This window comes from Oryzias latipes, chromosome 3, assembly GCF_053564925.1.
Source record: "Oryzias latipes strain Hd-rR chromosome 3, Olatipes_Hd-rR_3.1".
In the NCBI taxonomy this organism is placed as follows: domain Eukaryota; kingdom Metazoa; phylum Chordata; class Actinopteri; order Beloniformes; family Adrianichthyidae; genus Oryzias; species Oryzias latipes.
Genome location: NC_136239.1, coordinates 23,883,893 through 23,908,655, shown reverse-complemented (window position 1 = coordinate 23,908,655; position 24,763 = coordinate 23,883,893). Strand labels below are relative to the sequence as shown.

General features: G+C 37.7%; 1 protein-coding gene across 12 annotated transcripts in view; it reads left to right on the top strand.

Annotated features, from left to right (window-relative positions):
* The window catches only part of tead1b (TEA domain family member 1b), a 51,938-nt gene that overhangs the window by 4,228 nt on the left and 22,947 nt on the right, over positions 1-24,763 (top strand). For 5 of the 12 annotated variants that reach the window (XM_023953468.2, XM_023953467.2, XM_078945226.1 and 2 more), the window contains exon 3: positions 12,295-12,547. The exons of 4 other annotated variants lie outside the window; for them this stretch is intronic. In XM_023953468.2, the coding sequence (XP_023809236.1) occupies positions 12,391-12,547 (157 nt within the window). In that variant the 5' untranslated portion in view covers positions 12,295-12,390. The remainder of the gene's footprint in view (positions 1-12,294; positions 12,548-24,763) is intronic. 3 more of the 12 variants (XM_023953466.2, XM_020714013.3, XM_023953470.2) reach the window with 1 other exon arrangement.

Below are 24,763 nucleotides of genomic sequence, written 5' to 3'. Positions count from 1 at the left end.
AGGCAAGGTGGGGTTCAGTTTTTAGCCCAAGGACACTTCGACACATGGGCGTGCAAGGTGGGAATTGAACCTGCAATCTTAAGATCACGGGTCGACCGCCCTACCGCTGCACCACATTTAATCTTTTTTGTGTCATGTATTGTACTGCACACTTCTCTTTATATTATGTACAGTTTGTATTATTATTATTAGTAGTAGTAGTAGTAGTAGTAGTAGTAGTATTAGTAGTATATACATATTATGTATGGTCTGCATAAATGAAAGAAACACTTTATTTATTTTATTTTATTTATTCTATTTTATTTGTAATGGCTGAGACACTATATTTTAAAATGTAGAAGTCTATTCTTTTATTTAGTTATTGAAAACCTATTTTAACCATAGGTACTTTTCTACTTTTATTTTTAAAACATGTTTTTAAATAAATGAAGGGTTATGTTCCTTTGAAATAAAACAAAATCAGAAAAAAAGTATTTTTTGTTTTAGTCATTGTTCCTTTCTGAGAAAAAAATTGAAATTATTCAAAGTTTGGGTTGGATAATATGACAGAATAATACAGAACCCACCTGTCAGAAAAACTTTCGATATGGGATATTAGTGATTAATATTGTGATGACGATATTACTTGCGCTACATGAACCAAAAGCATAATTTCCATTTTACTGCCACAGTTAGTTTAAATAAGAGTCAACATAAGTTTAATTATCCTCCAAATGACCCTGGTCTACATAAGAGGTGTGTGAAGGTTCTGTTGCTTAGTTTGGTTTTTATGTTGTTTTGGTCGTGTTCTGAGTTGCCCTGTCTGTCACACCAGATTCAGGTTGTTCATCCACACCTGGTCTTCATTAAGTTACTCACCCTCCGTGTATATAAGAGTCTGGTTTTCCGTTCCTCAGTGTCAGGTCAACTACTCTGTTCTGTTTTGTCACTCGTTTGTTGCGCCCAGGGTTTTGTCATGTTTTAGTTTATTTTTTATTAAATGTTTTTTCTGTCACCAAGCCTGGTGTCCTGCATTTTGGGTCCTTCACCACCAGCTCCTGACAAGGCGAGTATCTAACAGAAAAGGCGTCCATCTGATTGGTCAAATGCATAAATGGATTTATTTGATTAAATACTTCAAGCTGCATTTATTGCAATTTTCGACATCTTTTGGGATATGCATATTGCACTGCTTGATTTTGCGATAACGATAAATTTGCGACTTATTGTCCAGAACTACAATCTATCATTTTAAACATTTCTATGTGAGTTGTTGTAAAATTGGACCAGTTCTTAAGTGTCTCTGTTGATAAAGGAGTGAGTGTGTGCAGCTGGTTGTGATGGATTGGTGACCTGTCTATGGTCTGTCTGTCCTCTCACCTGTTGACAGCTGGGATTTAGTCTAAATAAATTCAAGTGAGTTCGGCTAAATAGAATAAAAAATGTCCGAATGGATGCTGTCTGTGGTTAATATGTGACACAGATTCATTCATTACGCAGTCGGATGTGATGGATCAGGAGGAAACTTGCGTCAAAAAAAGGCCCTGAGGTAAAAACTGATCTTGTTAAAAATGTAATCTTATAGTAGTCATCTCTGCTCAGCTTGAGTTATGCCCATAGGAGAAGTGTGACCAACACAAGGAACCTGGCTCAAAGCCACTGACGTCACCTAAGCAAATCTGCTTGAGCACTGTAGTCATAAAATGACTGGCAGCTACTGAATGTACTTTGGACCTGGAGCCTCCTTAGTTCCTCCAACAGGTTTTTTTCCCTACTTTTTAGGCCCGAGTTAAAATATGCTTTCGTTTTGCTGAAGAAGCAAACATTGATTTTCCCAGTTGTAATGAATAACTTGGGCTCGTTTGGTTTTAAATGAAACAAAGACTGATTAAGCTTCCCTGACCGTGAAGTCACAGCACTTTACATTACACCCCTACAATGTTTACCATATGGCAACCCTGATCGTCTCCTGCAGAAAGGAACATTTCTACTCCATTATCCTAACCACTCATTATGAATGCAGAGCACTTCATATAAGTTTCTGCATGCTGATATTTCCTTTTCCTTTTATTTTTATTTGGAAAAAGAAGACAAATAAATGAGCCAGCTCTCGGTCATGGACGGGGAAAAAAAAGCAATATATAGTCCATTAATCATGTCATGGCTCAGTTTTTGAAACCACTATAAACATTTTTAGTCCTGACCACAAAAAAGGGGGGAGAAAAGGCAGGAAATCTGGGCTTCAACAACTTCCTTTCTCTGTGCAGAGACTACAAACATTAGTGAAGCTCAGCCTCTCACTAGAAGAAAAGAAACTCATGGAGAGAAGCAGTCATTTCTTTTTTTTTTCCTATCGTTTTTTTTTTTTTTTACCGAATACATATAATTTGTGGTCTGTATTCTGCTGTAGATTACTTAGTCTCTCTGGCACCATATTCCCCAGTCACTACTAAATTCTCAGAAGACCTTTTGTGAATGGTCACTGTAGTGTTTTAACGACTGAGGCGAATGGGGAGAGTGGACTCTTTCCACTCTCTGTCCTGCTTTTAAGGGAAGTATAGATAAAGGAGGATGTGAGCTTTAAACATTGAAATATCGAGCATTTAAAAAACTATTTATTTATTACCAAATCTACTAAATTGTAGCTGAATAAACACGGAAAATATTTGTAGTCCTTTTGTTTTTGAGTATGTACTCTGAAGAGAATCAAGTTTCCAGCAATAGGTCAAAATGGGACTTGGAGAATGAATGTAGTGTCTGATTCTCACAAAGCTGGATACCAGCATTTTAGCTGACCAGACCTTTCTTGATTAATTATTGTCTTTTAAACAAACAGCTTTTGGGAGAACTGAAGGGTTGTATGTTTAAGGGTGAATTCACACCAACAAGTTTGATTTCTACCAAGGACTGTTGGTTCAAATAGTCCCAGGATTCAGTTCTTCAAGGACAGGATGCTGCAATAACGTAACCTGGATGACTCAGAATCTTCATTGACAGTTTGGATTGTCAGGTTTAATGTGAATATCATCTGATCTCTGGGGCAGACTAAAAAAGTAAACCCAATCCTCCCTGAGGGGGAGAGTTTACGTTCACTTTATGGATAACTGAAGTGCATAGATGAGTAAATTTGCATACTGGAAATGTTAGTAAAGCAAATCTGCCCGGAGGCTGAAACCAACGGAACATAGCAAGTGAAAAAGATTTAAAAACTGGACAGAATATCTAACAATAAATTTATAGTAGGAAAATGGTATAAGGATCTATTAAAACATTGTAATCTGAGGATTAGATTTTTTTTTTTTGTTGCTTTTTCTACCATCTTGGATTTTCAATACCAACACATATATTTTTCCGCTTGGAACTGTGTGATGATTCCAGGCCATTCAGTCCACTTCAGTCATTGGTTCACTTCCAAGAGTGCCGTCTATGAAAGCAAATCCAACCAGATGATACTTATTTGCATTCTCTGGCAGGGATGTCCCAAAACGAACATGTGATTGGAAATGGGGGCTGATCACTGTTTTTCAGACTCCATCAGAATTGGATGCTGCATCCCAATCAGGGATCGGATATTGATTTTAATATTATTTTGAACACCGCTATCTATTTCAAGCTTGTTATTACAGATAAATACTCTACTAGAGGTCTGTGTATCATCAGCAGATCATGACACTTTATTGCCAAAAAGTGTAGCAGAATATGGTTCTAGTTTGGCAGGAGGCACAGAAAAACACTTCCGTAAAGTTAGCAAGATAGACTTTTGGGCTAAATTTTTCATAAATGCTTAAAACTGACAGCAAGTGTTTCTTAAGATTTGTCTTCAATCAAACAACCTACAAAGGCATTTCAAAAGAAAAAAGATCAGATTTAAAAAAAAGACAAGAATGGCTCTCTCTGTGTTGCTGGCAGGGAGATGTCTGCCAAGGGACTGTCTACAAAGTGCAGATCTGGAAAGAAGTGATTAAAAAAAGGGTAATCCATAATCTCTCAAAAACAACCAAAACTAATAAATTGTTACATTGATATAAAATAGTCAAGAATACTCATCATATTCACGCTACAACAGCAATTTTAAAAGAAAGTCATCAATTATTTTTAAGAATTTTTAATGGAGACATGAACCTCATGTAATTAAAAATCTTCAATAGTTCTGGAGATAATAAAGCTACAGTCACCAAACTTTCTCTCATGACTATCACTTGTTTTTTTTTGTTTGTTATTAGTTAAGTATTTTTCTAGTCTATAGTTGCACTATTTTTTTACACGATTGTTAAAGCTACTTCACAGAAGTGCTCTGTTTAAGTGTTAAATGATAAAATAAGGTGAATAAAATAAAAATCAGGGACAACCTGGATCTGCTTATTAAATTTGTACATTTCTTAAATGTGTTACAAAGGTGTAGAATCTAGACTTGTTAACGGCAAAACCTTAAAATCAAATGACTCTGAATGAGATCGGGCCAAAAAAAAAGCTTGATCGAGTCGCCCCTGTTCTCTGTTCTTTGGAACTGTGCTAGTGGAAGTAACCCCAGTGTTATCAACATTTGATATGGCCAAAAACACAGAAGCACCTTAGGACAACTGTGTTAGTTACTAATATTGCATCCAACACATGTCCTGCCATCTCCAGAATTATCAAATGACTGTCACATTGTTGGGTGTATAATTGGTGGACTGGAGACTGAGTTCATCTAGTTTTGGAGATACTTGTTACCTCATCTTAAATGGGAACAAGACAGAAGGGACTATTGTAGATTTAGAGGGGTAGGGAATAGGATATACAAAGTCTTTAAACAAGATGTGAAGGACTACAAAAATCAAAGGTTTGCTAGAAGAGTGGAGTTCTTACAAGAAATAGATTGACCTGACTAGTACTGAATGGAGCTTTGGTCCCTCATTTAGGCAGGAAACCATTGCATGAACTATTAAGTGTGTGATAAAGATGGTGTTTTGTATGCAGTCATCTATTAAAGCTGCAGTTAGAAACTGAATGGGCTGATACACATAATTGGCTCTTTACTGAGGTTTTTCTAAGGAATGTTGAGCTGATTGTTCAAGAGGAAATATTGGACAAGTTGCTAAACATAATGGACAACACCCTGGATCCTCTGAACAGTTTCTCTTGAACTGTTAGCGTCAGACTGGTGTGCCGCAAACGCAGATTTAAAATTGCCATTACTTGTCCACGTCGATAACAACATCAAGTGCACATGTAAAAACACAAAGGCTTTAACCACCCTCGAGAATTCCATATGATGATGCTTTGACATTAAAAGCTTTCACACCTTCTGGACATGTGCTAATGTCTAATCAAACTTATGCTGAAATGTATTATCAAAACTAAAATAAATGAAATCGGACTGTCGCAACCCTCAGAACACCATCTCAGTGGGGCAGGATAATGGCGGTGGCACCATCATGATATGGCCGGATAGCTGCAGGAAGGAGTCCGATTGACTTCTTGTGTGAGGAAAAAAACCCCATAAAAACACAAAAGTATAGTTCAATCTTTTTGACCTCCACCAAACTACAGATAAACATACCACTACTTTTTTAAGTAAAAAGTACTCTTGTTTTATTAAAAATGTTATCACTACCAAATAATTGCATGGTCTTTTTTTTGTTGGTTTTTACATTTTCAATGTTTAAAAACTGAATGTCTCCCGATAAATAGACTATTTAACAGACCACATTGTTTCAACAAACCTGTTTTTTATATTTGGATTATTATTGCTGTGGTGCACACTTGTTTTATAAGGTAAGGAGTTTCTTTAAAAAAACGGAAAACAATGGGAGTAGGTGTAATTTTAGTTAAAACAAGGAAATAATAAATGATGGCTACAGAAACTGAAGTAAACATATGAAAGTCTCTGTGAATTTGCAGCAAAAAATGCAAATGGTGGCCTACTTGCCTGTCCCTGTAATTTGCTTGGTGTCGTCCGTCCGCACACGTCCTGAATGAGCTGGGAGCCGGCCGTTGGCCTGCTCGGCTCTCATAACTGTCGGGAGATCCTTTATCTGACGGACCTTTATTTACAGCTTTAATTTCCTGCGCTTTATGTGTTCTGCTCGCACTCAACACTGCTTAGACATGGGTGTATGTTGCCTGGAATGCGTTATGTATTTTTTTTTGATTGGCAGATGTCTTTGAGCTTTCATCACATGTCCTGTCCGAGGAGTAAATTGTATTTTTCCATATATTTTGGTAATAAAGGGCAAAAAAAGCTTGGGTTTATCCTCAGAGAAGAAGGATTTTTCTTTTTACATTTAGCCAATTTTCCATCTGCTGTTCAAAGATAAAAACCCTTTAGTTCCGTCTGTTTGCTCAATGGTTGATGCCTGCGATGTTGTGTTGATCGTGTTTTTGCCATCGTTACCTGTTTGTCAGACTAAGGCGGATGGAGGGGGCTGCTTTGACAGAACCTGTAAATCAATCTCAGATAAAGATTGATCCCACAGTGGTCTGATGGTTGCCGTGTAGTGGGTTGCATGCTTCAGATTTGAGAGATGATATCAGACAGATTCACAGCACTTAAGTCTGCCAGTTCAAAGAGGCATGAAATAAACACTAGGGTATTTCCAATAACAGGCAGCATAAAGCTTTGTGGCCTCTACAGGACTTATGAAGATTGCAATTGCAGTGTGTATTTGTTCTTTTTTTGTGTTTTTGTTTGTTCTGCACAACAAAAAAAAATCTGGACTTATTACAAAGGAAAACCCTGCACAAGTCAGCTGTCAGTCATTTAATTTGCACAAAGCTCTTTAGCGTTTCCAGTGTGATCTTTTGTCTTAAATAATTAAGCCTTTCTTTTAGTTTTGTTACAAATCATTGGTGTGTGCATGCAACTATATTTCAAGACCAATTTCGACTACTTCATTCCAGAAACAAAACTTTCTCACATTAATTCATTCATTTTTAATAGCAAAGTGGAATTTCAGCATCATCTGACAAGGTTTCATAGTTGGTCACATGGACAAAAAAAAGGACTAATTTGACATGACTCTTGTAATTATACAAAGGCCAGGACGTGTCTTTCTAACATGTTAAAAATGTTGAGTTTCAAAATAGAATAGTAATTACAGTTTTGTACATTGTGGCCTTAGCAACTGTGGGCCATTATGGGGTGCACAAAAGTCATTCACAGAATCATTATTGCGTCCTCTGAGATAACGGCACAAAAGAACTCCACATGGAAAATTACATTTGAGACCTCTCATCTGCTATTTCATTACCTTGCTCTGTCTGATGGGTGAAATGGGTTCTCTTAATTTAAGGAGCCGGATTCCAGGTTGGTGAGTGGTTTATGTTATCTCACAGCAAGTGTAATTTCCCATAATTCCGCGTCACACCTACTTCTCTGCTTAGCTACCCGTATTCATTTCTCACATTACGTGCCATCTTTACCCTGCATCTCACAAATAAGTCCATTTCTATGGTGCACACCCTACAAAGACAGAAGTATGCAATTATTTTTAAGCCACAAGTGTTTCCATGGGTGACATTCATACCTTTTCTTTTGCCAGACATAATTAGACTCTGAGGTTCTAAGAGACCATCCTGTTTGCCCACTGCTGGGCCATTCACGCTTTTCACACAGCTAAAGCATCTAGTGACATATTTTTTTGCGCCTAGTTGATGCAAAGAATTTAATCCATGGCAAGAATGTCGACATACCTTCTTCTTTTATGTCCGTTTCAAAAACAAGTTCCCAAATTCCATCTAACAGCCAAAGAAAACTGGATTGTCTTCAAAGCAAATTTACTGATATTGTATCGATTGTCCTTATTCTGAATATAAAAACATGACGTGTCGATTCATATATATTTTTTAGCTCTTTAATGGAGATGGGTTTTGTGGGAAGCACAGTCTGTTTGTTGCAATATATTTTATTGCAGATTATTGCTTGAGAACATCTATAAGTCTTTTGCCAGTAACATATAACCATAGCAGCTTTTGGTGAAGGTTATATAAATTATTTTTCTTTGCACAAATTTGTGGAACTACAAAATAATTATTTAAATGAAAAAGAACAGCAATACACAACTCCTGAATAGCAAATTATTGTAAAACTGAATATTTTCCTATTGTTCCTTATAAATACAAATAGTTTTTATTCACCTTTGAAATAAAACACACGCGCGACTATACAAATAACAGAACATAATAGGAGAAAGCTAAAACTCAGCCATATTTCTGTTCTGTTATTCTTTTCTTTTTTCCCCCCTCTCGTTTATTGAAAATAAAAATAAAATAAAACAAACACTACAGCTTCTGCCAATCAATGGCAGTTTGTGGATCGGCCGTCACTTGTTTATCTTTAATGTTTCCTGCTGTAAACTGAGATGACGCCACATCGGCGAATCAGATCTGCCTTTGTGCTTCCTGCAGAGTTGTTCCTGAGCAGTTTTTGCAGTGTGTCAGGGCAAATTGTCCTCCGGAGGGTGGTTGCTTTTGTCAATTCCATTGTGATGTGGGGATGTGCTTCATTTGTAGCCATGGGTATTATGTGTCACAACAACAATGTCAGGGGTCCTAGGTTTACCAGCAGAAAATTACACTGTAAAACAGGGATCAGAGTAAGTCAGTTCCCTGTCAGTGGATTTCATGGTGTGGTTGATTTGTTTGCGCGTTTGCTCGGCTGTTGGAACAGACTCTCGTTCCTCCGAAAAATCTTTATTCACCTTTGTTCCCATGAACAAACTGCTCCATTTTATCATTTTGTTCCTTAGCAGAAAGACTCTGCTTTCTTTTTTTCTTCTGCCACTTCTAAGTATCTGTATTTTTCTTCCCTTTTTGGTTGACACACTGTATCATGCAGGGAAACATTCAAATCAAGTAAAAAACAAACAAACTGGGCATTTTAAAAATTGGCTTACAGTATTTTCAACAAGTAACTTACAAGTGTGATTTGAGACTTGGCCTTTCAAAATATTTACTATACAAAAACAGAATAAATATAATATTCTTAGGGATCATTAGTCTGCTTATGAGTTAAAAAAAGTCATAACTGCTTATAGGAACTCCAAGTTTCCATCAATGTGCTAATAAAGTTGTTTATTGATCATTGGCAAGTAATGCTTAAATCCCTAAAATAAATAATTCATGGATGCTAAATTGTTGCATTAGCCTGCAGACATGTTTTATTCATGTTCATATAAATTATTACTTGCTGCACTCTCCCAAACAAACGGTCCTTTGAAGCCAACAAGCTAACATTGAAGTTTGGAAACGGGCAATAATCTTATGTGATGGGGGGAAGACATCAAGCTACAATCATAAAAAATGACAAAGAATTGGTTGCAGTATGATTGAGAAATAATACAACAATTGCAGTGAACAAGAAGCCTAAATACAAACAGAAATTGCTAATTGGGATGTAAAAGCAAGGAAAAAAATAATATTGTAAACTAACAAATCCATGTTACACATACTACATTGATTAGAGACTGAATCAATTTCTATTCTCACAATCATTTACAATTGGTTCTCATACCAGACAATAAAAAGGTATATTTCTGAAAAGTCTGATTACACATCTTTCGGTAAACACTGAATTACTGTTGTTACATGTACTGTAGTTAATTACATTTACTTGATATATTATAACTGTTATAATTTCACATCAGTAAACTTACCACAACATTGCAAAGACACAAATGCTACATTTATTTTGCATCAATTAATTTTAAACTATTGAGGTGAAGATGCTCTAAAAAAGACCTTGCAATTTCTTCCACCAGTCAGTGACAGAGTTGTACACGGCTCAAATGTCTACTTTCGAATTTCTGCTACTGAAATCTTTCCTCCAGTGTCATTGTAGCTTTTTAAATTGTCTAGAAAGTATGGGGAATATAAGTGGTTCTCCCATTTCTAAATGTTTAAATGGTTCTTTCTAACAGCTTAGATTCACAACATTGATGGGATGTTAATGCACACGTGTGGATAAAGGGATAAAATCTGTGTTTTTATTTTTTTTAGTCTGTTCTGAAGTAGATGAGCATGATATAAATTGAGTTTTGCAGTTTTGTGATTTATGTTTATTGTTTATATGCCTGTGAGTGATGTGTGTTTTATTTTAAAGCAAAATGCGAAATATTGCACATTGAAAAGTTGATGCCTTTCATTCGCTTCAATGGACACACTTCAAGACTTTATCTGCAAATAGATGCTGGATGCCACTATTAGACCAGTGTAGGATTTGGTTGGAATGAAAGGTAGAAAGGGTTAGAGCCTTTTAGTGGTTGAAATGAGATTTTTTTTCTCTCTCCCCCCCCCCTCCCCTCATGGGTTTGTAAGGTAGTTCTGCTGTGTCAGCAGACGGCACACAAAAACAGAATTCAGTAAAGCTCTTCCTGCTCTCTGGGAGTCCTTTTTTTTCTCCCCATCCCTTTCCTAGCTTGCTCCCATCCCCCCTTTTTTCCCTTCATGAGCTAACATGCTGTAAGAAACATTTGCCACCATTCTTCTTGATGACAGTATGAACTGCCTCAGTAAGGTCCTGTTTAAGGAGGATGCAGTTGTTTTGCATATGATGACATTTAAGTGTAGAAAGAAATATCCTAATTAGGGCCGCACGATATGAGGAAAACTCGCGATATGCGATATTGGTGATTAATATTGCGATAACGATATAATAAACAAATAGCAAAACAACCAAAAACATCATTTCCAATTTACTGCAACAGTTTAAAAATTATACATTATACTTCAAATGACCCTTGTCGACATAGGAGGCAAACATCAAACATAAAAGGGCTCATCTGATTGATCAACAACGTAAACGAGTCCATCCGATTGGTTAAATGCATAAAGGGATTTATTTCATTTGTTCAATATTTCAAGCTGCCATGAGATTGTTTTACCACATTTAAGGTAACCATTTATTGTGATTTTCGCCATCTTTTGCGGTATGCATATTGCACGGCTTAATGTCGCGATAACGATAAATTTGCGGTATATTGTGCAGGCCTAATCCTAATTATGAATTGTGAACCGCAAGTGTCTGAAGCTTGCTTAGCTACACACAGTAATCCATTCAACTTAATAGGCAGCACAGTATTTTATCAGGAGCACCACAATTTAACTTAGAGTTCCAGACAAGAAGACCTGTTGATAAGTCGTCTGCAACTTGTCAAGATCACAGGGAAACGTTGCTCATTGTTGCTACAACTCAAGCCATAAGATATTCTCCTTGTCAGAATTTGCCTAATTTATGTTACTCCCTCTTTTTACTTAAACTAACCTTAAATGACCTGAAAACTAACGGCCATCCATGCAAAAGGCATTAACTACCCTATTTTTCAGAAAATACATTTTTTACATCAGTATTTGTCACTGACGGCAACGCAGAAGAAGAAGCGCCGCTCAGTTCTACACCAGGTTTGGTGGAATTGCTGTAAAGCGACACAGAGGATAAATAATATAATGGATTTAGTGATTTGAAGAGCTATAAAGTGTTAGCATTTTCTTTATACTATGGTTTTCTGAAAAATTGTTCATATGTTGTGCTAAGATAGTAGATTCCTCCTATGTTTCATGAAGCTAAACATCAATGTGTTACGGTGGTGTAGCATGCACTTGTTCAATCTATTATTTAGTGACCTGTGCTCCAGAATGACTTATAGAGGATTTTTTTTCTTCTTTCTTATGCATTTTTTGGCTGCTGCAGAGCAACTTCAGTCCTGAAATAAATAAATTAAAATATATATATTTAAAATTCCTTTAAGAGCATGCACACTGCTGGGTTAGTATCCAAAAACTTCGAGTTGGCACTATCACCCAGGTCATTGAAAGATTCCATATACACTATTTGGAAATTACTTGGTCTTGGAAAATGAAAGATGAAATAAAAATGTAAAGAACAGCTTTGAAGTTATGTATGGGAGGATGTGCCAATGGTTATGTTTTGCTCAACTCTCTGTCTTTCTATCAGTCAACAAATCTCTGAAAGTTCTCTGGTAATGTTCTGCCAACAATGCAAGTGTTGTGCCTTGAGTTTTTAGACCGATAAATAATATTCCAATAATCCCAAATATGGACATGCATTTGCATTATCTGCAGTCTGAGCAAGTTTTTCATTTGATAATTTTCTGTGGCTTCTGATTAACTTGGAGTGTACCAATGGAAGAGGGACCTGATAGTTCTAAAAATCCACCTTTAATCAAGTCGGCGATCTCTTTGCCTAAACAGAAGCTTACTAGGAATCATTTACTCCATGTTAGGCTCTGAACAGAAGGTGTGTGTTTTTGACAGGAGGCCTCCTAAACTCTTTTTCCGGCGATTAAAACTGTATTTTGTGTGTTTGGGAATTTCTAGGTTTCTCCCTTGTCTGCTCCAGGCTTTAGCTTGGAGAGCCCGACTGCCAAGATTGATCCCAGCAGCTGGAGCGGCAGCGAAAGCCCTGCCGAGGACATGGAGAGGATGAGTGATTCAGCAGACAAGCCTGTGGACAATGATGCTGAAGGGGTGTGGAGCCCCGACATTGAACAAAGCTTTCAAGAAGCTCTGGCCATCTACCCTCCATGTGGTCGAAGGAAGATCATCCTTTCTGATGAGGGAAAGATGTATGGTGAGAACATAACTTTTTTTATTCTGTAGATTTTTAATTTATTTTATTCCCAAAAAAAAAAACAGAAGTAAAATTTACTAGTTTGGAATAAAAAGATAATCTGAAGAATAACAGGACCATCCTCATCTGTTTTGGTTCTTCTTAAAGACCAAGTCTTGTTGGGTTTGCTTGCTGACTGCGTTTACATCTTCAATGGCAAAAATGAGCCCGTAATGGTATTTTTCCAAAATGCTGATCTAAGTGGAAATCAATAAACATGCCGTCTAAAGCTGTGCTGAGTAATGAGGTATTATACTATTGCAGTGCTGAGCCTCTGCGCTGGTTCACAGAAGTATAAGTTTATAAGTAAAGCAGCATGAACTATTAGTCAGTAACAGATGGTACTGTGGCTGCCACCAGCTGTGCTCCCTCTACCTCCCTCCACTTCCCCCCGTTCTTGGCCGGGTGATGTCATGGAAAGAGCGAATATTTTCTTTGGTGTTGGACTCTTTCTTAGCCTGTTGGTGTGAATTGAAAGGAGAAAGCCCCTGTGAGCATTAGCTTGCAGCTGTTATACGACCTTTTTAGCCAAGTAAAATGTAAATTTTAGGAGTTGTACTAAAACGCCTCATCTGTTGCCACAAAGAAGTGGACCAAAAGGGCAACGCTGTCTCTTAATTTAAGTTTTTTTCTCCACCATAAGAGGAGTTTTTTTCTGCCCCTCTTCTGTGGATTAAAGCAGCAGATTTTTCATTTATCTGTTTTAATTTGGATTTATACTAACAATAATCCAGTTCTGAGGCAACAGCTACACGGCTATGTATCGGCTGTCCTGCCAGATGTACTTTTTGATGTTGCAGGTGTCCCACCTGTAGCTAAGCGGAGTTTACAGAATGTTTGCAGAACTATGACTCTCTGCTGTCACACACAAAGTTACTGGATGGTTTGGGCTATAAGGCGGAGGGAATTATAAAGGGACACAAAGCAGAACATAACAGTCAAATCCATGTTACTAACAGAATCTGTTTGAGGTCAGCAACCACAACCAGATTAATACATATGGTGCAGTGAAATATAAGACTTACTGTCAACTTGAGAGAAAATGAAAGGATTTGGAGTGTGCCTTATGATCTGGAAATTACTTGTGTGTAAAAAAAAAAAAAAGTTGTTGGATGGATTTTAAACTTTGAGTTGTTTAGTATGTGGAGAGAAGGATCCATTTTTTCTTATCATATACCTATCTGCTGTTGAGTGTTAGATATACATTTGTTTATTGAAGGAACAGTGCTTATTCAATCCTACAATTACGACTCCATTTTAGTTCTAACCACTAAGCGACAAAGCTGCAATGATACCAACTGAAAAACCATAAAGACCCATGTTAATGGCGGTAGTTTATTGTAAAGTGAAAGGGAATAGGTCAAATAGATGGTAATCAGCATCTTTATGTCTCAGTACATTATTGCCAGGTGGGAAAAATGGAAACTCCTTAAGATTAGGTAAGAATCACAGTGTTTAAATGTCAAGGCATTCTTTTCACTTATTAGGGATGAGAGACAGTGATAAAGAAACACAACACTTACAAAGATGCTGATTTTTGTACAAAACCTTTGTGATGAGAGCTAAAGACAGAGCTCTTCATTTACAGATTAATTTGTTCCGGCCCTCACCTACAGCCATGAGCTGTGGGTTAAGAGTGCACTTCCTTTGCAGGGTGAATGAGTTCTCCCTTCCAAAAAAGGATTTGGAGCCCAGCCATCTGGGAGGAGCTTCAAGTAGAGTTACTACTCCACCACATCCAGAGGAGTCAGTTGAGGTGGTGTGGACATCTGGCAAGAATGCCACCTGCAGGACTGCTTGTCAAACTGTTACGGGCAGGTTCAGTTGGGAGGAGGCCGTGTGGAAGACTCTCAACAGGCTGTAGATATTGTAAACCCGCTGGCCCAGGAAAACTGTCATATCCTCATGTTGGAGAAGGAAAAAGTGTCTGGAAAGGGAGTTAAAAGTTATATTATTTATGCAGAAGGAAGTTTTACGGCTTTGATCAAGGAGCTCCAAAACTGAAGACCTTATTTGAACAGTAAAATTAGGCAGTGTAGATGCTTCCATTCATTCTAAATGGGATCCCCCATAACCTTAACATAAAATTTAGGGTTAATGATCCTCTTTGACTGTGTACCTCGTCTCTGGCTTGCCTCTACTGCTCCTACACCTGACTGTGGATCCTGTCTCCGGCTCGTCTCGTGCCCCCAGCCGTCCCCCAACTTCAACTGGATGAAGATCATTTGCTGGATTTTAAAGATGTAGTTGTAGATTTAAATACGTTATTTCTTCTCTAAGAGTTCTGGTACATTGCCTGTCCATCCTGGGGAGGATCCCTCCTTCATGTGGACACCCCTGAGGTTTCTTAGTTTTTTCCGGATTTTGTTTTTTTTAGGAGATTTTCCTTACCGCGAAGGGGGGGTCTAAAGGCAGGGATGCCCAGTTTAGTTTAGTCTGTTTAGTTAAAGTTTAGCATTATCCTATTGAATTCTATGCATTTAAGATCCCTTTTGATTGTATGTTAACCTTACAATTACCGGTACAAAGCCCACTGAGACGACTGTTGTTGTGAATTTGGGCTATATAAATAAAATTGAATTGAATTGAATCTTGTAGATTGGTCCTCAACTCTTAAACTTGTAAAAATTGTTTTAAGACATGGAATCTAGCAACAGCCAAACACTTTGTTGTCTTGTGTGATGATGACAATTGTGATCTTTTTTAACTAGGTATTTTTTTCCATTGCATTTAATTAATTTTGACAACTTTCTTGGTTTGGCATTTATACATTGGCCTTCATCAAATAAGTTCATTGCCCCATACTCAAAAACAAATTCCATGAATGCAGTAATTTACTCAAAATGCATCTGTGCATCATCTGCTGTTGCTCTTTAGAGAATGACACACACCATTCCGGGACTTATGTCTAATTTTCTAGGAATGCATGTAACTCTTTTGATTTCTTGGTAAAGCGTGTTTTTTGTGATGGATGAAATATCTGTATTTCACTGCTCAGGGTCATTAGTTTGTGTATTCTGGTTTGTCTGAGTCACAGAGAACCCAAGGCTACAGCTCCAGAGTGACCAATCTGGGTCTTCAAGTATCATGTGGAGTGGGCCTCCTATTAAGTGGGTTGGCATTTCATTTAGACAAAGCCAATTATCATTACAGCAATTAATACCTTTGCTGCATAGACGTTTCACTTTCTACACTTTGATTGCATTACATTGAATGGATAGTACCACCTGCAGAAATGAGTTTTCTATTGATCAGATTAATGCAATTCTGACTAACACGAGGTACATTGTTTTACCGATTTCTTATCAAAGTTTCTACTAAAAAACCAGAGTTGGAGTGCAAAAAAGACAAATATTTCATACTAAAATATTTTTTAAGATGACAAGCACAGAACTGGGTACTTGTAGAGGTGATTATGAGTTTGGTAATTACTATGGAATGTCAAGTTGCTTCTGTGTTGCTGAGTAAAATGTCAAATCACTAGTGAGAGAATTTTATTCAAATGTCAGTAAGAAGTGAATGTTGTTTCATTTATCCAATTTCCTTCACATAAAAAAGAAAAGGCCCAGTCTTGGACAACAACACAACTCCTATGCTGAAAATTGGTCTCACTTTTGCCTTGTTGCAGTGTAAAATTGTTTTTCTGGAAGCTGGGTCAATTTGATTTTTGTGAGCATGATTTTATTTGCTGTCTTTTTGTATAATCCTTTATATGCATCCATGTCAGAATGTTATTTTTTAAAATACAAACAAGGCCCAACAAAGTACAAACCAACCATAAAGGTTTGAATTTAATACTGAGATTTGTTCTTGAAATTTAAAAAAAGATTTTTCTTAAAGTTAAGCATTAAGAATCTGACATGAACAAGATCAATTCTTTTTATGCATCTCTTTTTTATCTCCTCTTTTTAAAAGATCTTGTTCTGTTTTAGAAACTGATTTACTGGTCTTAAAAAAGGATGTGTTTCCAAGTAGCTTGACAACCCCTTAGAGAAATAATGGGAGGCAGTGACATCCTGGCCATGTTCCAATGCAGCAGGTGACAAAAGCCCAGACAAGGATGCTCAGTCCTGGGGCTTTGCCCAAAATCTCAGCTTTTCTTTTGAACTTGGGAAAAATGCCTTTTCTCAACCAACAGTCATTTTAGAAGGAGGAAAATAGCTGCCTTCACGCCAGAACGGAGAAAAACCTCCTTTATTTCTCTTCTCTTTTATTTGTTTTGTCTGTTCATGTGCAGGTGGTTTACAGCAAGGTGTCGATCCAGGATTTGTGATTCCGAACGTGTTATTAAAAAAAAAGCTTTTAAGTTACTAAAAGTTTTATGACATATTATTCAATTTTAATTTATGCAAAGTTCCCTATTGAAAACATAGAAAAAATTATTCTGCTGTGGTTGGCAGATTTACTGATGGAACAATTTGATAATATAGTAATAGAAGACATTGTGTGATCCAAGCAGATTTAAAATACTTAAATACTTAAATCTTATTATTGATGGAATTTTAGAATTTTGAATTGGGAAATATTTTACATTACAAACATTTTGGTTTTTCACTTCAAACTAAATCTCAGTTGTATGCAGTACAACATGAAGATCCAATTACCACTTTAAATTTTTGGTGAAACTGGAAGAATTTTTGCCTTCTTTCTGAAAAATATTGTATTAATCTAAACATTTTTTATCTACAAATAATCTACAAAAGCACAGCCCATTCCTGTTTAAGATTGATAACATAGCTAATCCCGATGAGTTTGACATGACAATGGCGGCTGCGTCATCGAGCATAAGAGGCAAACCCAATACAAAACCTCTCATGGCATTTGAGGTCAACACTGGTAACAAGAAGGCGGGTATTTTGCTCTTGAGGACCCTGGGGATGCCATAGTGTTCTATATACTGAGCTCATCACAGGAGGAGCTGCCCTGAGTGCCCTTAAGCCTTTTGTTATCCTGCAGTAGTCTGCAGTTAATTAGCAACAATCTCTATAGCAACTATGTCCGAGTACAAAACAATTTCTAATTTGTGCTTCTTTGCCTATTGTGCTGTTTACCTGTAGCTTCTCAGAAGTGCAGAGGCCAGTGTTGGCTAACACCAGGCCCATTGTCTAACAGAAAAAGTCTGTCGTCCAAGGCTAATTAGAAGGATACAAAATGGTAGATCTGCTTGGTAGTATTGCTTGCACTCACCATCTTCTGACTTTTTTTTTTAAGTTCAGTAAAATGGAGGACACTGGCTATTCGCCAAAGACCTACGACTCCAAACACATAATTCACCTGCTGTGCAAGGCTGCATTCATTTATTCAAGAAATAGAGTTGATAAGTGAAACAACACGTTTCACTCAAATTGTATGTTTATTCATTGAGTTATGCATTTACGCTACCCAGTGCGCTGAAAGGCATTGGTGCATTTTTCAGTTACTGTAGCGAGAGGAAAAAAAGGGGAAAAAATGATAGGATAAATGGGCTAAAATATTATGGACTGCACTTCAGAGTTGTAGAAATCCTTTCTGCATCTGAGGGTGACTATACCTCTTTTACATGAAGACGTGGTACGAAAGGGAAATTAACAGCCTTTGAGATCATCTTCTTCACTTCTGATAATTAGCTGCTGCATTTATCCTGAAATGACATACTAGTGGATTTCTGTCTTGTTTGTGGACCGCTTTGACACCCAAACTGCACGTGTCTGTGATGTACAGCTTTTCTTATTACCATGCAGCGGTTCGCTCTGCCATCTCATCAGTGGTCCAGTTCAGACCCTTCCTGTGGGAACTAAGTGGCACTTGGTTTGCAGAGATGCCAAGGATGAGTTAGATATAATGAGCAGACCTGGCTTGCCCCCGATGGCCCAGCACTGTGCTCCTCTGGGGCTCGTCTCATCGGGCCGAGAATGCTCGGAGACAGAGCGAACGGGCCTGATCCTCCCTGCTGGGCAGATAATGAGGAATTCTGGGATCAGCTCAGGCTCCTTGAGTCACCTGCATTCACCCAGAATAGAGTGTGAGGAACTTCATTGCAGGATAGGTACCACACACCTCCAGAATAATCCCTCATTTGTTCGACTGCCATTGTCAAATAAGACCATTGGTTTCAGAAAAAATAAAGTTCAATTATTTCATGTCTTTTAAAGTGATCAACTTTTGGTTCTGTAGATATTATTAATGCAGGCGTGACAAGAAGTCGTGCTAAGTTTGAAGATCACAAAGTTTAATTTATATAAAGGTATTGTTTTTGCAAGAGTTTATCTTGCATTATCAGTCAAAAATCTCCAGGATTTTTATTGTGTAATAATTACTTAATAGATGTGGGAGGGCCAGAGAATTAGTTATCATATTACAGTGGATATGCAAACTTGCATAAAAGAATTATTTTTATTTTTATTTTTTACTAGACCAGAAAACACGCAGTGAAAATTGGTCTCTTTCTCCATCCCAGAACTGAAAACATTCTAAACTCAAAACTGAACTGGAGGTGATCTAAAGGCATGTTGACAGAAGTAATTTAAATCTGATCTCAAGTCCTCACACTATCAGTCATTATTTGTTTGACTCTGCACATTGGCTGTTATTTAGAACGCTTGTGGCTCTTCTGCTGAGAACAGAAATTAAGTTTAAAGAGTTTTTTTTTCTTTCAGTCTGATCAATAAACTGATTTAAGGTCTTGCTCAAGCTTGTGTTTGGTACAATCAAATATTAAAAAAAAAACTAAATTATAACTGGGTTCAAAGTTCTATTAATCACAATATTTTTTTTATAAATGTGTATTTATTAAATCTATCAATTGATTTTTCTTTAGAGTAAATTTCTTGTACTTAAAAAAGAGCTTTCAAGTAGGTTTTTTTACAACAATTCCTACTTTTTGTTTTAGTTCGTATTTGTGTGGAAATATATAGATATTTAATATTTTGAATCAAATTAAATGGGAATATGGGAAACCAAAATCAATTCAGTATTTTGGCAGTGGAAACCACTACTGTGGGTAAAATCAGGGCCAACAGCCATAACAATATAAGGTTTAGAGATTAGAATTTATTCTCATGCCAGCTCTTTGTTTTCCTTTCATCTGTTTAATCCTGATAAAACCTCTACAGATCGTATTGGTTGTAGGTCAACTTTCTTAACATTGCAGCTGATTCCTGTTGCATCATTGCCAAAGATCTGGCTTAATCTTGCATTTATTTCACAAGACTTTTTTGCATGCAAAACCCAAACAGACGTGATTGTTGAGTATTGATTTTTCATTTTTATTTGATTTAACTTGATACTTAATCTGTATATACATGTGCAAAAATTATTATTTGAAGGTATATACAATTTTTTGGATGATTTTGATAGTAAACTTTAATATGGAATAATGGCCTCTCTTATATTTTCTTTTTTTTTTCAAGGTGGTCTTTATTTAAGTTTTTTAAAGAGCATTTCTTTAGTTTAGTCTTGTTTGAATTGTTTTAATACATGCTAGTTAATCAATGAAGTACTATACAAATGTGTTCTATAGTTTTTCCTACATCTTACATCTTTCATCATCTAAAAATACTGTAAATGTCTACAGACGTTTTCAAAAATGTGGTCATGTGGATTTGTTTTTACCATGTATTCACACAGAAATCTCAATTACCGGTATGTCTTTCAAAGAGACCAAAATCAAAAATATTTTGCTTTAAATGTTTTTTAGATTTGTCACAAACAGCCCTTTCAGTGTTGGAATAAGCGCTTTATTTGTAAACCGTCATTAGAAAGAGACAAAAAAGATGGATTCATGAGCCTGTTGGTGATGTTTGGGTTAGACAGCAGGCTGTGGCTCTGTGCCTGCCTGAATCAGGAGTTCTTGGGTGTGTCCCTGCTCTGAGGTCTGAGTGCAGCCCTGTGAGCCAGGCTTCTGGTTTCAGGTTGCATGTTCCTAATTGGCTGCTTTTGTTTGACAAAACACAGTGAGACTCCAGGCTTCTTAAAGATGCAGTATCACTTTCGGTGCAATGTTGGAGAAAGACCATTTATTTGGTGTTGATTGCATCATATTCCATTGATGAAACACTTTAGTTCTGATGAGATCATCTCACACTGATGGGACCATTTTGTGTAATCAACATATGAATGGAATCTGAATGCCACTGTTCTGCTGTCTCATCCTAAGCACAGGGACTGCACTCCTCTGCTGACACAGGCTGTCATATCTTTCTTTGTCGGTTTGGAGAAAGGTCTCTTAGGATGGAACAGAATCCCTGGAAACAAAGGAAGATCTGTAGCCACGATCACACAAATACCATCATTATTTCATCTTTATTATCAGATTACCCTAAACCTTGTCAAATAAATAGCAGACACAGTGTGTTTTGTTGTGACCATGTATGATTCCTTGAGTTGTGTTTTCCGTCTTTCCTTTTAAAAAAGAAAGTTGTATTCAATTCTAACTTTCAGACTGCCTGTGTTCATGATTGCAGAAAAAAGCGGGACATACGAGCCCATCACGACCACAAAGTTTGACTTTTCATTTATACATATTGGTCAAAGCCAGCGTGGTTTCCTTTGTGCTCAGATGCTGAATTGATCTTGAGAGATTGAAAATATTGATTTGGCTCAGTGTCTTACTTTGCTGTGGAAAAGAGGGCAGGGCACCTTCCTGACTGTTAGCACCATGTTCACACATTGGACCCGCCACACCGCTACTTCCTCAGGAGACTCGTAATTACAGCCGTCCTTTCAGATTAGTACAGCAGCCTGTCCAACTGTGGCTTGTCTCCCTGGTCATTTGTTTCATCCCTTTTCCCTCTCCTGAGAGGCAGACCTCAAAACAATGACCAGGCCAGCCTCTACAATAATGTATGTGATGATAAACACAGTGGCTCTTAATTGATAGAGTGATTCAGACAAGGCCTGGCTGTGCAAAATGCTCCCTTGTGACTGCATTGCATAGAGTTGGGACTCATACGATTCAGCTCTGGCTGAGTTTTGAGAGGCTCAGAGCTGGGAAGGAGGAAATGGAATGGTTCGGACCCGCTGAGTGATAAAGAGGTTGTCTTTGCGTCTGAATACAGGCACAGTTCAGCAGAGGTTGGCTGCTGTAATCCCCTCAGTGTCTCCAGGAAGGCTCAGGTTAGTGACCTGCTGCTTTGTGATGTCTTGTAACATCTCGAGACAACACCTCACCTTTAATCCCCCACTGCTCAACTAACACATTAGCTCAACCACTCCTGACCCAGCCCCTCCAATAAAGCCTTTTATCTAGTTCGATAAGGTCATTTCAAGTTAAGTATTGATTTTTTTTAGTGTTCACAGAAAAATGGATTTTTAAACAGCTGTTAATTACAGGTGCTCACTGCATTAACTAAAGGGGAACATTTTTATAAAAACATTTTTTTTTTTTAGTTTTACTCATGATCACGATTATGGATTACCACTATCCTCTATTAAATCTATTAGTTTTATAAGAAAATTCTGTAGACTGGAAATGCTAATTTGACAAAACCTACTTTGCTAAATGGACAGATTAACTCTTTAACTCCAGATCTTTTGCTCCAGCGTTGACATTTTTTCAGCTATTGTAACTCTTCAACCGTTTACGCTATTAACGTATATTCAGCAGATCCTAAAGCGAAGAAAAAGCAGCCTTGCCCTGATATGTAAAACTTTACAGTAGTGAAGTACTTACACAATCAACATAAATCAGCTGATTCTGTCGCAGAGAAAAGCGGCTTTGCATCTCACTTTTCTCCACGCCAGAACCAGCTGATTCACGTTGGTCACATGAATACTTCCAGAGTTAGTTTGTCAAAGAGTGTGTGTTATTTAAGTGCCATAGGCGACATCTTTGGTGTTAAGGTCCCACGCCAATCTTTTTTCCTTCTATTTTAAAAGCGTACCCAGTGGTCTTTTAATTATGATTATGACGTGTTTAGGCAAAATCAAAAAACCTGTGTCGTTTTCTAGGACACAGTTTTTGCAAAGCAGCATTAGTTCATCAGAAAGTCACTTCTTAGTTTTGGGCAGGACTGTTTGCGTGGAAGTAAGCCTCCGCAGATATCCCATCATCACTTTGTTTACACTCTTTACCGCCATCATACACTAAAATAAACAACAATACAACCTTAGTTAGTTATTTTATTTTGTTTATTTTCCACTGTAATGCTAGATAGAGTACACACATTACTGTAATATTGCAAGGTTATAATTGGTGGACAGTTTGTTTTCTTTCTTGTGCAGGAAGCAAAAGGTGTGGCTGACTTAAAAGTTGACGCTCGTTAGGCTATACCAGGGGTCGGCAACCCATGGCTCCGGAGCCACATGTGGCTCTTTCATCCTTTTGTTGTGGCTCCCTGTGACTTTGGAAAATAATGAGTATTTTATAATAATTAAATTTTATTTTAGTTTGTTCATCTGCTGGCTCCGTACGAAGCGCGTATCATGTCAAAGCCAGCTTCCTAAATGAGCTCGTATTTATCGGGCGAGAACTGCAGAGCTGATAGCAGGAGGAGACACGCGGGGCGGCTTCAATAAACACTCCGATCTTCTGCCGGGAACTTGACGTGCTGCGGGGCAGAGAGCAACTCGCAGATGACAGACTGAGAGTACGCGTCAGTGTTGCCAGATAGAGTCACAGTTTTCCAGCCCAAAAGTCATCTGAAAACCGCCAGACCCAGACAAAAACCGCCCAACATAACTTTTGTTGATGTTTTATTCGCACGGGACTGATTTAGCAAAATAAAAGATTTTTCTAAATAAGAGATAGTTCAAACTAATAATAAAATGTGTACAATATTGAATATTTCTTCAGCGGGCCGCCTTCTTTCATTCATTTGCTTAACCCGCTCTATCCCCGCTATAACCTGAGTCCAGCTCTTTCATCCTTGTGCTGCGCTGGAGCGCCCCGACTATCGTATTTTGCGCTCTCTGTGTAGGACACACTGAGGAGTGCGGGGAAACCAACTCTCAGCTGCAGAGGATGTGGACAGGTAAACAGGTAGAGAGGAAAAGCAGGTAAAGAGGCGGAGGAGGGGCTTTGGCTTCAAACTCTGTCAGAGAGATGAAAACACGGGCGTCAGATTGACATTGAGATGCAGCTTTCACTGCAGGAGTTGAAGCAGAGACTTTCTCTGGGATGATTTTATGAACTCAAACATGGAAACATGATTACCAAGTAGAACTCTTCAAAATAATAAACCTGATCTCTCCACATTCTCAGTGTCTACCATGCATTGATAAACACATCGCTCCATGCAGCGATCAGACCAGAACTTCAGCTGGTGGCTCCGCCCACACGCGACCGCGGTATCATCCTTTTAAGAAGACAATGTGCATTTGCAGTGATGTATGCTTCAGACGATGTCCGATTGCCCAATCTACATGTCAATCAAGTCCCGTACTTCTCAGTGAGGATTTTGATTGGCTGGTGGATTTTTAAGAAGTACTTTTTTTTATCTTTTCTGGCCCGCGATCTACACTCATGTTCTTGAAGATCGACGTAATGAGCACCCTTGATATAATATATACATGCATAATATATATAATGATGTCAAAACGGGTTGTGGCTTCGGGTGCTTTCTTTTCATTAGGGGCGGTCCCAAAGTAAAAAAGGTTGCCGACCCCTGGGCTATACCATGTGCCAGTCAGATATTTGGAGGAGTTAACCCTTTTTGATTTTGTTAGTGTAGTTTGGTTGTCTTTGTTTATTCCTTTGTGTTTCAAGAGGTTTGATACACAATTTGTGTCTCTGTGTTTCCAGGTCAGTTCATGTTTGCTCAACAGTCAGAAACAGATTTGTTGCTGCTATTTTAAGTGCAGTTACGTTGACCTCTTTTACAGACCTAGTGTAAAGGTTCAGTTGTGCTTTTTTTTCAGTTGCATTTTTTTATGGGTTAAATGAAATCCACTTTCTATGAAATATCCTTGTGCTCAGTCCCATAGCAGCATCACTGGTTGAAATAGTGTTGATGCGAACAATGATGTAGCATCTTCGAAGCAGCATCTTAGAGCCACATTTTAACTTGTCCATTTCCTGACAAATAGTCACCACCACTTTGGTAGTTTCAGGTGTTGTTACCCACACACACAATTGCTTCACTGAGAAAACATTTTATTACTATGACTATTGCCTTTTTAACAATTTGAACAAAAGCACACAAATGCAAATATGTACATGATTAAGATTGTTATGTACAAAAGGGTTATTTTCAAAAGCAA